General features: G+C 40.4%; 1 protein-coding gene across 8 annotated transcripts in view; it reads left to right on the plus strand.

The window, feature by feature from the left end:
* U2SURP (U2 snRNP associated SURP domain containing) overlaps nucleotides 4,325-13,726 on the plus strand; it is a 55,300-nt gene continuing 45,898 nt past the window's right edge. For 2 of the 8 annotated variants that reach the window (XM_013982108.2, XM_013982107.2), the window contains exon 1: nucleotides 4,325-4,479. In XM_013982108.2, the coding sequence (XP_013837562.1) occupies nucleotides 4,435-4,479 (45 nt within the window). In that variant the 5' untranslated portion in view covers nucleotides 4,325-4,434. Of the gene's footprint in view, nucleotides 4,480-4,504; nucleotides 4,596-13,726 lie in introns of those variants that run through there. The other 6 variants (XM_021069580.1, XM_021069583.1, XM_021069585.1 and 3 more) reach the window with 6 other exon arrangements.

Below are 13,726 nucleotides of genomic sequence, written 5' to 3' on the forward strand. Positions count from 1 at the left end.
GACCCCTAGCCTGGAAACTTTCATTTGCCTCAGGTTCAGCCCTAAAAAGGAAAAAAAAAGAGCAGTCCATTGGCACAATAAAGGGGATGATAGTTTTGGAGCCACTATTTATAAGGTCTCTTTCATTGTGTATATTGTGAAACATTGCTTTTGTTCTAGCCTATCCACGTGACCTTCTCCCACCCCACCTTACTTTAATAGAAATTAAGACATTCTGGAAGGCCCTTAGAAGTATATGGGCCCTAGGAACTGAGCTCTCAGTGCCTGGGGGACTGATTGTTAAATGTTTTGATCATCACTCCTGCTGAGGTATAAGAAATAGGAAATTCTTATGCTTACAAGCAGCCCTGTGTGGGGCATTTGTCAACTGTGTGTGAAGGCCTGGTGAACCCAAAGCCCTTTCGCAAAGGTTCCCTGTGGCTCATCTCCACTGTGCCCTTCCCAGACTTTACCATTTTTCTGGAAAAGTTGGACATCCTGAGTATAAAAAAAGTCAAGTGCCCAGATTTAAAAATGCTCAAATTTCGGGGAGTTCCCGTCGTGGCACAGTGGTTAACGAATCCGACTGGGAACCATGAGGTTGCGGGTTCTATCTCTGCCCTTGCTCAGTGGGTTAACGATCCAGCATTGCCGTAAGCTGTGGTGTAGGTTGCAGACACAGCTGGGATCCCACGTGGCTGTGGCTCTGGCGTAGGCTGGCGGCTACAGCTCCGATTCGACCCCTAGCCTGGGAACCTCCATATGCCATGGGAGCGGCCCAAGAAATGGCAAAAAGACCAAAAAATAATAAAAAATAAAAAAATGCTCAAATTTCATGGAAGTTCCCATTGTGGCTCAGCAGGTTAAGAACCTGACTAATATCTTTGAGGATGCAGGTTTGATCTTTGGCTTTGCTCAATGGGTTAAGGAACTGGTGTTGCCACAAAGGTGCAGCATGGATTGCAGATGGGGCTTGGATCTGGTGTTGCTGTGGCTGTGGTGTAGGCCAGCGCCTGCAGCTCCAATTTGACCCCTAGCCTGGGAATTTCCATATGCTGCAGGAGCCCTAAAAAAGAGAAAAAAAAAATAATTAAAAAATTTTTTTAAATGCTCAAATTTCAAAGGAAAAAAACCTCTATGCTTGAGTCAAACAAAACACCTCTGTGGACTACCTGGCATAACTCTGTAATCTCTGTTGAATGTGGCTACAGGGAGAATCCTTAAAAACAGACGACAGGTGTGTGACTGGAGAACCAACACATCAGAAAGAGAAGAATGGCATGGTTTTATTGTGGATTGTAAAAAAGTAACACTAACTGCAGTTGTATGATTTTCTTACCTTTTTTTTTTCTTTTTCTTTTTAGGGCTGCACCTCTGGCATATGGAGGTTCCCAGGCTAGGGGTCCAATCAGTGCTACAGCTGCCAGCCTACACCATAGCCACGGCAACGCCAGATCCTTAACCAACTGAGACCAGGGATGGAACCCACAACCTCATGGTACCTAGTCGGATTCTTATCTGCTTCGCCACGACAGGAACTCCTGATTTTCTCTTTATGGGTAGTCACCTGGCAAGAGTAATTATGAATCTAATGAAAAATTTCAGGTTGTGTAAAATTCCATCTGTATTTATATTTATGCTATCTCATCCTCCTTAATTTGTGGTTTGAGCAAGAGGACCCTGATTTCATGACTTATATGCATTACAGAGAACTCTACTCTTAATCATGATTGTGAGTTTTTAAGAATGTATATAATTAGGTCTTAATCAAGGACTATGTGTCATTTCTACTCAGGTCATACTGGTTTGACTTCCTTTGGGGCTTTATCGTAAGAGAAAGAAGTCTGTGTCTCCTTATTTTTAAGTCTTCAGGAGTAAGCATTTAATAAAATGATTTTTTTATGTGAAGTAGGACTTTAGGGATTTGAATGAAAAGCATGTATATATTCACTTTGTGACAAAGTCAGCCTGCAGCATTGCCAGAACATGGCTAGACATAGCCAAGCCCTTACATTGCCCTTCAGCTCAGCTGATTTCACTTTCTAATCCTAGATTGTAAACAGATAATTAAGATCTAGTGTGATGAGCATCTTGAGTGGGAAATAGGTTCCTATGGCAACAGAAGTAGAGCCTCTTACTTAGGCTTAGTGCGGGAGGGAAGTCTTTAAGTCTTTCTGGAGGAAGTGATATCTCCAACAAGAGTAAACAAACAAACAAACAAATTTGATTAGCCTTCAATTAGAGGCTAGGATGAAGGTGAGAGTGGAAAGCCCAGAACTGAAAAAATCTGGGCTTGAAAATAAATTTAATAGGACTGGAGGTTGCAAAGCATCACTCCCATTCAATGTAGAGCACGTGTAACTTTCTGATGATTTCCTGTTTGTTTACTCTCTGTTCTTCAAACCCCATCTCCCACATAAAATAGGAGTCCTTCCTAGCCTGCTGATTCCTCAGTGCCTGGCACATGATTTTTAGTCTTTCCATGTGTCAGATCCTGTTCTAAGGGCGTCCCTCACTACTTCCCCAACTTCCCCTCCCTTTCCCCCAACACCATCCAACAGACAATATTCTACTTCTTCAGAGTTGGCTCAAATGCTTCCTTCCCTTTGGTTTTAAACCTCCTCCATCTCCTTACCCCCATCCCTACCTCCAGAATTAATTACTTCTTGAAAAGTTCCCACAGCTGGTGATCCTTCCTTGAAGCATCAGTTGAATTCTCCAGTGTTAGTTTGCTTTTCCTCATTTCTTTCCCCCATTCCTGTTAGTCTTAAATCATATGAAGACACCGTGTTTTTGCCTCTGTAAGCCTTTCAATACTCCATGTAGGCTTTTATATACCAAGCGGGACTCAAAAATACTTTGAATAAATGACTTCAGGAGTTGGTCATGAACCCTTCTTCTTCCTCTAGTGCTCAATCTTTTAAAGCTTAAAATTGGACATCACAGCCCTACTTAATTCTGTTGAAGGCTACTCTTTGCCCTCAGAATAGAATTCTAACTCCCCAAGCACAGTGGTTACCTCAGGGCCCTGTGTGAGCTTGCTTCCATCCACCTCTCCAGCCCTACACCTGGTCTAATACAACGTGACTGCTTACTGTGACTGCACAGTTGGGCTATATTGATTCATGCCATCGGATTTTGTTTCAAGTACTTCCTTTGCCTGGAAAGCTCTTTCCATTTTCTTTGCCTGGTTTGGCTCAGGAATGACCTCCTCAAGCAAGCTTTCCTTCTTTGAATACAGATCCTATTAAAGAAGGAAAGAAAGAAAGAAAAAAGAAAGAAAAGAGCACTGAAGTATGGTTACTCTCCTCTATTTGTGATTAAAAATGAAAGCAATACCAAACTGTAAAATGTAACTCTTTTATCTTGTTTTTTTTTTTTTTTGTTTTAGGGCCACAGGTGTGGCATATGGACATTCCCAGGCTAGAGGCAGAATCTGAGCTACAGCTGCTGGTCTAAGCCACAGTCACAGCAATGCAAGATCTGAGCTGCATCTGCAATCTACACCACAGCTCACCACAAGGATGGATCCTTAACCCACTGAGTGAGGCCAGGGATGAAACCTGCTTCCTCATGGATCCCAGCCAGGTTAGTTACCCCTGAGCCACGATGGGAACTCCTATAAGTCTCTTAAATGACACACAACTGTATATATGTAACTGAATCCACTTTGCTGTACACCCAAAACACAACATTGTAAATCTACTCCGAAATAAAAAAAATTTTAAATAATAACTTATATGAATGCTAGATTTAGACTATCGTCTGCTTATGATTTTTCTCTCATGCATCCTTTCTCTCCACGCACCCATTTTGCAGACGCCTTAAACAGACTATCCAACAACCCCACTGCTGGAATCTCAGCTTGGGTCAAAAGCTGCCCTGCTCTGCTTCTCGGCACCACTGCATTTTAAAGTAACTTGAACAGACCGCAAGTTTGCCTTTCCCCCTAGGGGATGAGAGCCAGAGGTGGCGGGAACACCATCTTTGTCCATGGAGCACCATACCTCAGCCCACTCTCCTGTTGGCTCCAGGTTTACTTGAGTCGAAGTAAAAACTCCTCCCGGCTGACCCATGCATTTCTTCTTTAAGAAGGCTTTCCCTAACTCATCCAGCAAGTGCAACTAGTTCGCGCCTATCAAGGGCTGGCACTGAGAAAAGGGTGCATTCCAACCAGCCCTGAAAGCCTGGACAAGATTCCCTAAATTCTCCGGCGGAGAAAGCAACCCGCCAGGGAGACGCCCACAGATATTCAGCAGAGTGGGCAGGGCTGGAAAAAAAAAAAAAAAAAGAAGACCGACACCGGAAGTCACGTGGCCACTTCCCCTTGAATAGTCGGCAATCGACTATTCAGCCTTGCAGGCGCCTCTGGCGGGCTGTGTTGAGATCCAGTCTTTCGGCGTTCGACTCGCCCGTGCTGCTGCTGCCGCCGCCGAAGGAGGGGCAAAGCTCAAGATGGCGGACAAAACGCCAGGCGGCTCTCAGAAGGCCAGTTCAAAGGTAATTTCTTAAAGGACTTCGTGAGTCATTGAGTCTATCACTGTCGTCTGGAGACTACAGACACTTCTGGCCAGCGGGAGGAGATTGGGGTGGAAGTCCGCGTTCCGGTCGCGACGGTAGGCCGGGGCGCAGACGCACCGTGGTGCGCAGGTTGAGAGGCCTGGTATCTCCCCTCGGTCCCAGCCTGGATTCGGCTCGAGGCTGGCGGGCCCGGGGCAGGTGGCATGAGTAGTTCGCCCCGCGCTTACCACTGGGGTGAAGTCAGGGATTTACACTGAGGTCTGACGCCAGGAAAACGCGCCTCTGTATTTCAGCTTGTTGCGCTCTGAAGCTCCGGGACAGAGTCTAGGAGAGGCGGGAATCACTTCCCGGTACTTAAGGTCTACTTCTCTTTCCTCGGTTCTTTGGGGTTTGGATCTCGTACGCTTCTGGCCTCCTTCAATTTCCCTCACGTCCTGCAGGGAATAAATAATCTCTAGGGCTGCAGATTGTGAGGGGAGGCCCTATAGTGGAGGGACGCGGGGTGGGAAATGCAGAGGCGGGAGCAGTTCTCCTTTGCGGTGCTGCATCACCAAGGTTAATGCTACGCTCTACACGTGGTCTTACCTCCCTTAAGGGGAAGTATGAAATGAACGCTTCTTTGGAGGGCTCATTTTCGAGGACTCGGGGTCCTCATCACCTCCCGAAAGGAGAACTTTCATAAGTTGCTTTTGAGTGTACAGGGAATCGTGTGCAAGTATTGTGAAACCACTGAGCTGTGGGAGTAGTTTAGCTTTAGGTTGTGATTAGCATCTGGCACCAGTTGCCATCTTGGACGGGTCATTTAATCGTTTTTGCTTTGAGTTTCTTTTTCAAAACGATATTAAAAGTAGTAGATAGTGCCCAAAGTAGTTGTTAAGCTTTTCTATGCTGATGTAAGAAATTGTGTAATACACATCTTAAAGAGTGTGTATGAATTGCAAGTCGGTTACTAGGAAGTTAAGTTTACTGTAGACGGGGCTAGTTCTGTGTGTGCAGTTTGTTTTGGGAAATATAACCTATTATATACTTGCTTTCTCAGTTTCTAATCATAATCTTTATGCCATTTGGTGCATGACGTCTATAATTAGTTCGTAATTAGTAATGGATTTACCAGAAATCCTTTAGTTGTGTGGAGGCTATGATAGAAGGCCAGTATTGGCTGCTTTACGTTCTGCGTTTACTCCTTGTTTCTCCTCTCCCCACTTAATTTCCCCTTGATGAGGAGGGGAGTAGTTGGGTACATCACTCTGCCCACTTCCTCAGCAGACTCATCAGAAAAACAGCCCTGTTTACTGTTAGGGAACGATTACCAAAGTTAGCCACATCCATAAAATTCACCGGTAAGCGTCACTATTTTTGTTTCTTCTCAAAATAATACTTTAGTATCTCCTATTTGAGGCCTTGGATACATTGAAAACATTTTAAAGCATATGTTCAGCCTTCTCTAAGAGTATTTGTCAGGGTTGTATATGGCTTTTTTTTTTTTTTTTTTGGTAAGTGTAAATTGTTGAATCTGCCAGGAATCTTTTCAGTTTGTATTGCTTTAGATTATCGTCAATTGATGTGATTAAGAGGTTTCCTACGATGTCTGTAAAATATAGTAGGGCTCAAATGATATGGTTTTTTGCATTAATATGGAGGGTACACGAGGTAGTGGAGAGATTATGGATTTTGATAACAAAGTCGAGATTTGGATTCAAATTCTGACTTGGTACTTTATTTATGATGTCGCAAATTGCTTAAACTTTTGAGCCTCAACTTCCTTGTTGGTAATGTGGATATAATCTCTTTTTCTACAGGGTTGACGTAAAGGTTAAATGAGTGAATAACTCTTAGTTCCTTTGCTTTTCCCTTTTGTTCTTAGAGGAAATGAAAAGTATTTACTTTTCAAAATATCAGGATAAGTTCTAATGCTGAGATTTAGAATCTAGGTCATTAGTTAACATAATGACTATCCACATTGCTGCTTTTTATTTCTAACCCAAGTCCAGAATTTATTGGAGAGAGTTTAAGATCATTTTTGCTAATACTTTCAGTACTTGGAATTTCTAGCCTTTGCTCTCTAGTTTGATTTCCTTTCCTGTGGGGAGTTTAGATGAGTGAGGATTATTCTACTACAATACAGAGGGAGTGAACAGATTCTTCAGTTTTGTGCTTTCTTACTCTTTGTTAAATTGTAGTTATTAAATTCCTATTGATATGGTCAGAGATGCTTGTTAATCATACTTCTAGACACTGAGAAAAATGTTAAGCTTAAAAATGTACAAGGGAATGTAATGTACAGCATGGCGACAGTCTTTAATACTACTGTATTGCATGTTTGAAAGCTGCTGAGAGTAGATCTTAGTTCTCATCACAAGAAGAAAACTGTAAGGCAAATGGCTATTAACCAGGCTTATTGTGGTGATGTTTTTGTAGTGTATACAGATATTTAATCATCATGCTGTATACCTGAATCTAATACAGTGTTTTATGTCAATTATATCTCAGAAGAAGTTTTAAAAATAAACAGATTCTTGCCAATGACAATGGCAAAATTATTTGATGTGTCTTAATTATAACATGTTAAATTAGCTAGTTTCTTCTTGCTTTTAAAATTGTTTCAAGTATATGTAGTCAAATGATTTAATCTTTACGTGTAGTCACCTAATGAAGAGACCACGTGCCCTTTATTTTTTGTGTAATTTTGCTATGCTTTTCACTTTAAAGCCTGGCAAATGTAGAAATTCAGTAAATGTTTTAGGAACTAGCAAAAAATTTCCTGTGTATTTATTTCTGTATCACCAGACTAAAATAATGCTCTGTGGGGGAGGGGTGTTGGTGCCATGTTGTAGCTTCGATTTTAGGAAGAGAGGCAAAGAGCCTATAATTTTGCTTAGAAAAATGTTAAACATATTTCCTTAGATTTTAATTTATAAAAATTAATTTTGATTGTAAGAGTTGTTTGCTCAGCAAAATGAGAATATGAAGAGAATGTGGTATTCTCATTCTTCTGCATCTCCTGTGCTGGTAATACTGCTAATACAATGGGATTGTGTGCCTTGTTATTTTCCTCTGTGACAGTGTTTACTTTCTGTCATATTACAAAAAATTGGGTTAGAGAGGTAAATGATCAAAGTAGACAATACTGCTGGCTTTCTTGGACACCCAATGCTAAATTGGTGTGGGAACTATTTTGATTCATTGCTGATTAACAAAAGTATTTCACTTGTATGAAATAAGTAAAATGAGGATCCTTTCAAGGCTTGTGCTCCTTAGGTGTATATTACTGCCTGTGTCATGTGGCAGCTGAAGATCTGTAAAAGTTAAATATGATCAAAAAACTCCCAACAAAACACAAACCTTGAAAATTAGTTTAAACTGAATCTTCATTATGACTTGGTTGTAATTATAAGATAACCACCTTACGTTAAGATTATAAAGTGGTTAGTTTTCTGAGTGGAAGGCTGTATTTTGGGGTGGAGGGAGGAATTAAGAACTTTTGTTTTCTTCATTGGTGCTTTTTAAAAATTTGAATATTTGTAGCATTGATGCTTGAATATGGCTGTTGGTATGATTTTTAAAAATTCCTATCTTTACTAGATTGAATTGATTGTTTTCTATATAAGTCTAGTATTTACTTCATTCTCATTTTTATTCCTTAAGCTTTGTTCCCCTGGAAAGTAAATCAACAAAAATATACTACTTTGCCTTACTGGCAAATAGGAGGACTCAATGAGAGGAGGGTATGCAAATTGAAGACTCCTGCATCTCTATCCCTTTTTACAAAGAGCATCATTTTTGAAATTAAAGGAAAACTTCCTACAAGATATTAAATTCAATGTTAATATTACAAATAACTTGTAATATTATACTAAAATTGCAATATTTTACTTATACTATTATTAAGTAGCTTTAACATTCTATTGCATGTTGGCTGGATGCTAGATATTTTGCTGAAATAATTTTTTTTTAAAGGTGCAGTTGCCAGTAGTACTTGAGGCTATTTGGTAATGTTAGATTCTCTTCTTTGAGGGGTTAGATGTCTCTTCCTTAAGGAGTTAATTTTTTTCACTAGGCTCTTCCTCAGTTTAGATTAACTATAGATCATTCAATATGTATTTAGAACTTTTTATGTATTGGTAGTGTTTGGGATGTGATTTTAAGGATAATTTCAGGTTTGTTATTTAACTTCATTAAAATAAAGAGTGCTTGTCTCAGTGATTTTATGACTTTTTTTTGAGAGGTGGACTTTGGTTTATCTTGAGTGGTATTAGCTAGGTAGCTGCTACTTATTAGTGAATGGACAGCTTAGTATGTTAGTAGTGTAGGGTGTAATTTTGTTGGGTAGGTATTTGTTCCAACAGATTTCATCAACAAGAATATTGAGACTCTGTCATTTGCCAGATCTTGTGCTTGACTCTGAGGAAAACAATAGTAAATAAAACAGTATTCAGTTTTAGGGAGCATGCTGTCTAGTGGAAGAGAGGGTCAGCACTTAGTAGTATAAGGCAGAGTTATTGGAAGCATCTAAAATTTTAGAGAAAGAAGTGAGGGCTGGTTGAATGGAGGATGGTGGTGGTGGGGGAAAGGCCTTGGGAATAGAGGGGTGAGCAGAGTTTTGAAGAGTAGACATAGTGGTATAAAAAAGAGATAGGTATGGTAAAGAAAACAAATCACTGGTAAATGGACTGATAAATGGTCCTCTTTAATTATTGCATAGGGCACTTCATAGGGAATAAAAGTTTCTGAGATGGAAAGGTAAGGTTGAGCTAAATTGTGGAGGCTTGGTGCTGTAGGATAAAATTAGCCATGGAAAATTCAAGTCAGGAAGATCCTTTAGGAAAGCTATTCTAGGGACATAGTTTGGGAAGGATTTGGGAGTGGGATTTGAAAATTTTTTGAAGTGCTGCTGGTAAATATAAAGGATTGCTTTAAAAAATCTCACCTCAGATACTCTCTGGGGAGCCTTTATTTAACATCATCTCACTCTCATTACTGTTTGCTTGCCCTCTGTGCTCTTGTGGTATAGCCATACTATTTTACTTGTCTCTTTTATTAGCTCCAAAGGGCAAGAGCTCTGTCTTATTTTATGGTACTGTGCCTATTATACAAGGCACAGTACCAGTAAGTGGTTGCCCAATAAATAGTTGAATAAAGGCAAGATTTGAATCACAGTAGTGTTTTTAGAAAAAAGATCCCCCAAGAAGAGTTTTATTAAAAGTGGGATGAACACAATTTGACTCAGTTGATTGCAGGGAATAAAGGAGTTGAGGATAACCGTTATAATGCTGCTGGCATTAGTGCTTCACTCGTGTTTTTGTTTTATTTTTTGTTTTTTCTTTTCTTTTTAGAGCCTCACTCACGGCATTTGGAAGTTCCCAGGCTAGGGGTCGAATCTGAGCTGCAGCTGCCGACCTACACTACAGCTCACCCCAACACCTGATTCTTAACCCACTGAGCAAGGCCAGGGATGGAACCCATGTCCTCATGCATACTAGTTGGGTTTGTTACCACTGAGCCACAATGGGAACTCCTCACCTGTGTTTGTGCTTCAGAACAATCCTATAAGGCAGGTGCTATTCAGCTTTATAGATGAAAGAGCTAGGCCCAAGGTTACAAAGCTATAAGTGCTAAAAACAGGAAATCTGAGTCCAGAATGTGTGCTCTTAACCTTTTAACTATTTCCAGGTTATGACATTGTCAGAAATAAGACTGTCAACAGGAGAAGATAGTTTGGGATAAGATAATTTTAGATATATTGGAGTTGAGGAGCTTGTATACATTCAGGTGAAGATGTCTAAGAAGCTGTTGAACAGGTTGGGATGCAGGAGAGGCACCAAGGTTAAAGATAGGAATTGGCAGTTATCTCAGTACAATAATGGTTGATTGAAAATCCATACATAAACCCTTGGTGTATAATAAAAGGTACAAATTCTACTGTGGAAATAGTTTCAAGGAAAGGATAGATCCTATTAAATCTGTGGATAGTTTGCAAATTTGAGAACTCAGGTGTAGGGTGTTTTTCATTTGAAGTAAAGTAGGAGCAGCTAGAAAAAAAAAGTTTTATGGTATAGTTTAGTTAGCTTTGCCTGTCTCCTCAGCAGCCATCTTAATGATCTTTTTTGGAGTTCCCATCATGGCTCAGTGGTAGCAAATCTGACTAGTATTCATGAGGACAAGGGTTCGATCCTTGGTCTCACTTAGTGGGCTAAGGATTCAGCTCAGTGGGTTAAGGATCCAGTGTTGCCGTGAGCTGTGTGTGGTATAGGTCACAGATGCGGCTTGGATCCTGCATTGCTGTGGCAGTGGTGTAGGCCGGCAGCTGTAGCTCCCATTAGACCCATAGCCTGGGAATCTCCATATACTGTGGGTGCAGCCCTTAAAAAAAACCTTTTTTTAATTTAATTTTTTGGTTTTTTTTACTCTTCTTCCCCATATCCATGCTATATCTGCTTTCTCTATCCTGTGGTTAATCTTGTGTTTGCTTCTTTATTGCCTCAAACCTCCCTTATTTTACCCTTTCATTTCTTGCTTTTGGATCTTTCTATTTGGATAAGAATTTGTGCTGTGGACTTCAGAAGACCTTTAAACATCATTAATTTGCTGTTCTTCAGTAAAAACATAAAACTCAAACACAAGACAAAAATACAGTGCAGCTTTAGATTAACTAGAGGGAGAGGCTCAGCCTCTAGAGTAGTGATACATTTACTGCTTACCTTGGACCGTTAGCTTTAGAAGTTGGTTATTCCTGTAAAATTTTTGTTAACAACTATTTGCATCTCTCTAACTGTTCTTGAGCCTAAAAAAGTTTCATTCTGAATGCTATAGCTATGTATCAGTGGAAAGTGTCTGCTTTGCAGTAAATAAGATCAGTGCCATCTTAGGTTATTGAAGTCAGCTGATGAGTTGTATTAAGCCATGCTGTTACTTTTAAATACTAGAAATTATGATTTGGTTATGGTGCATAGATTAAAGAAAAGCTCTCACTGTCTTAGCTGCTCTTTCATGCTTATTCTTCTGGATGCTCTTTACACGTAATTTTGGCAATCCCCCTTTTCCCCTTGCAGAAACTTCTCTTTAGGATTTTGAGCCGTTGAATGAATTATGTAAATGAATTTAGGTTTAGTTGACTTTGTCTTAACAATGTAGGTTTTTCCATCTAGGAATGTGATGAATCTTTTCAAATGGTAACTTGATAACAACCCTTCTGTGAAGTGTATGTTTTCTTCACACAGAATTATACATATTTCTTTAGTTGGTTTCTAGGTTTGTTTTTTTTTTTTTAATTTATTTTTTAATTTTTTGGCCCCATCTGGCATGTAGAAGTTGCCAGGCCAGGGTTTGAATCCTAACTGCCTCTGCAACTTACACCACAGCCACAGCAACGGTGGACCCTTAACCCATTGTACTGGGGCTGGGATCAAACCTACACTGACTGCCACAGGGACATTGCCGGATCCTTAACCTAACTGCTGTGCCACAGTGGGAGCTTCTAGGTGTTTTATGTTTTTTGTTAGTATTATGACAAGGGTTTTATTTTTGTTACTTAGCAGGTTAACACTGGTGTATTAGAAGGCAGGTTTTTTTTCCCCCCTTCAATTCAGTCTCTTGACTGAACTTTTTTTTCTTTTTTCTTTTTTTTTTTTTTTTTTTTTTTTGTCTTTTTGCCATTTCTTGGGCCACTCCCGCGGCATATGGAGATTCCCAGGCTAGGGGTCGAATCGGAGCTGTAGCCACCGGCCTACGCCAGAGCCACAGCGACGTGGGATCAGAGCCGCGTCTGCCACCTACACTAACCCACTGAGCAAGGCCAGGGATCGAACCCCGCAACCTCATGGTTCTTAGTCGGATTCGTTAACCACTGCCCCATGACGGGAACTCCTTTTTTTCTTTTTTAAGAGGAGTTATTCTCTTCGGTTTTCTAATTTTTAAGTGTCTGCAGATGATCGTATTTCAGACTGATTCAGAGCATGTTTTATAGGGTTAAATTGAAATATCAAAAAATTTCTTCTCTGACATCTTGCCTTTAGGAAAGGTTAGCAGGGAGAATAAACTGAACACAATAAAAGGTGGAGACAGAAAAATGATAGGTAGAAAGAATGGAGATGAGCTCAGTACTCTGTTGTCTTGGAATAAATTGATTCATAATGAAAAATTGACCAGCTGTTCTTAACCTTATGTTTCAACCAGGTAAATAAAGCAGTATTGTGTGGACCCACAGGAATCTTATTTGCTCTTTTCTACACAATACAGATCTTCAGTTCTCTCTTAAAAATTAGCTTTTTTTTGCATTTTTTTATTTGAAATCTACAGCTGGGAGCTAGGATCAGATGAGACATTTGTGGTCTCAAGATTCTTTTTGTCTTTTTAGGGCTGCACCCTCAGCGGATGGAAGTTCCCAGGCTAGGAGTTGAATTAGAGCTGCGGCTGCCAGCCTATGCCACAGCCACAGCAATGCCAGATCCGAGCCTCATCTGCAACCTACACCACAGCTCACAGCAATGCTGGATCCTGTAACCCCACTGAGTGAGGCCAGGAATCAAACAGGCGTCCTCATGGATACTAATTGGGTTTATTACCACTGATCTCAAGATTCTTGATTTCACTTTTAGTATTTAAAAATATGTAAAATAAGTAAAATCTCACTGCCTAGTACCTTGAAAAATTAAAAACAACTCAGTGACAGTTAAATTGTGGGCTGCCAAGTAAACATTTCAGAAAGATACCACATATTATTTAGTTAATACCCTTACAGCTTGGCTTCTTCATCCTTAAATGTCTAGTGAAAAATAAAGAGTGATATGCCATATGTAATCTGAAATGTAGATCAGTTAAGAAAAAGAAAGATGAGGGAGTTCCCATTGTGGCGCAGTGGTTAATGAATCCGAATAGGAACCATGAGGTTTCGAGTTCGATCCCTGGCCTTGCTCAGTGGGTTAACGATCCGGCATTGCTGTGAGCTGTGGTGTAGGTTGCAGACGCGGCTCGGATCCCGCATTGCTGTGGCTCTGGCGTAGGCTGGCAGCTACAGCTCCTATTCGACCCCTAGCCTGGGAACCTCCATATGCCTCGGGATCAGCCCAAGAAATGGCAAAAAGACAAAAAAAAAAAAAAAAAAGAAAGAAAAAGAAAGATGAGATTTTAACAGTTGTCCTTGTTGGAAAGTGCCATTGTTTGAAGACTGAGCTCTTCTTTGTGCAACAGTTGTTAACAGTGGCATGCTGAAAAAGAAGCAATCCCTAAA

The sequence above is a fragment of the Sus scrofa genome, chromosome 13 (genome assembly GCF_000003025.6).
Source record: "Sus scrofa isolate TJ Tabasco breed Duroc chromosome 13, Sscrofa11.1, whole genome shotgun sequence".
In the NCBI taxonomy this organism is placed as follows: Eukaryota; Metazoa; Chordata; class Mammalia; order Artiodactyla; family Suidae; genus Sus; species Sus scrofa.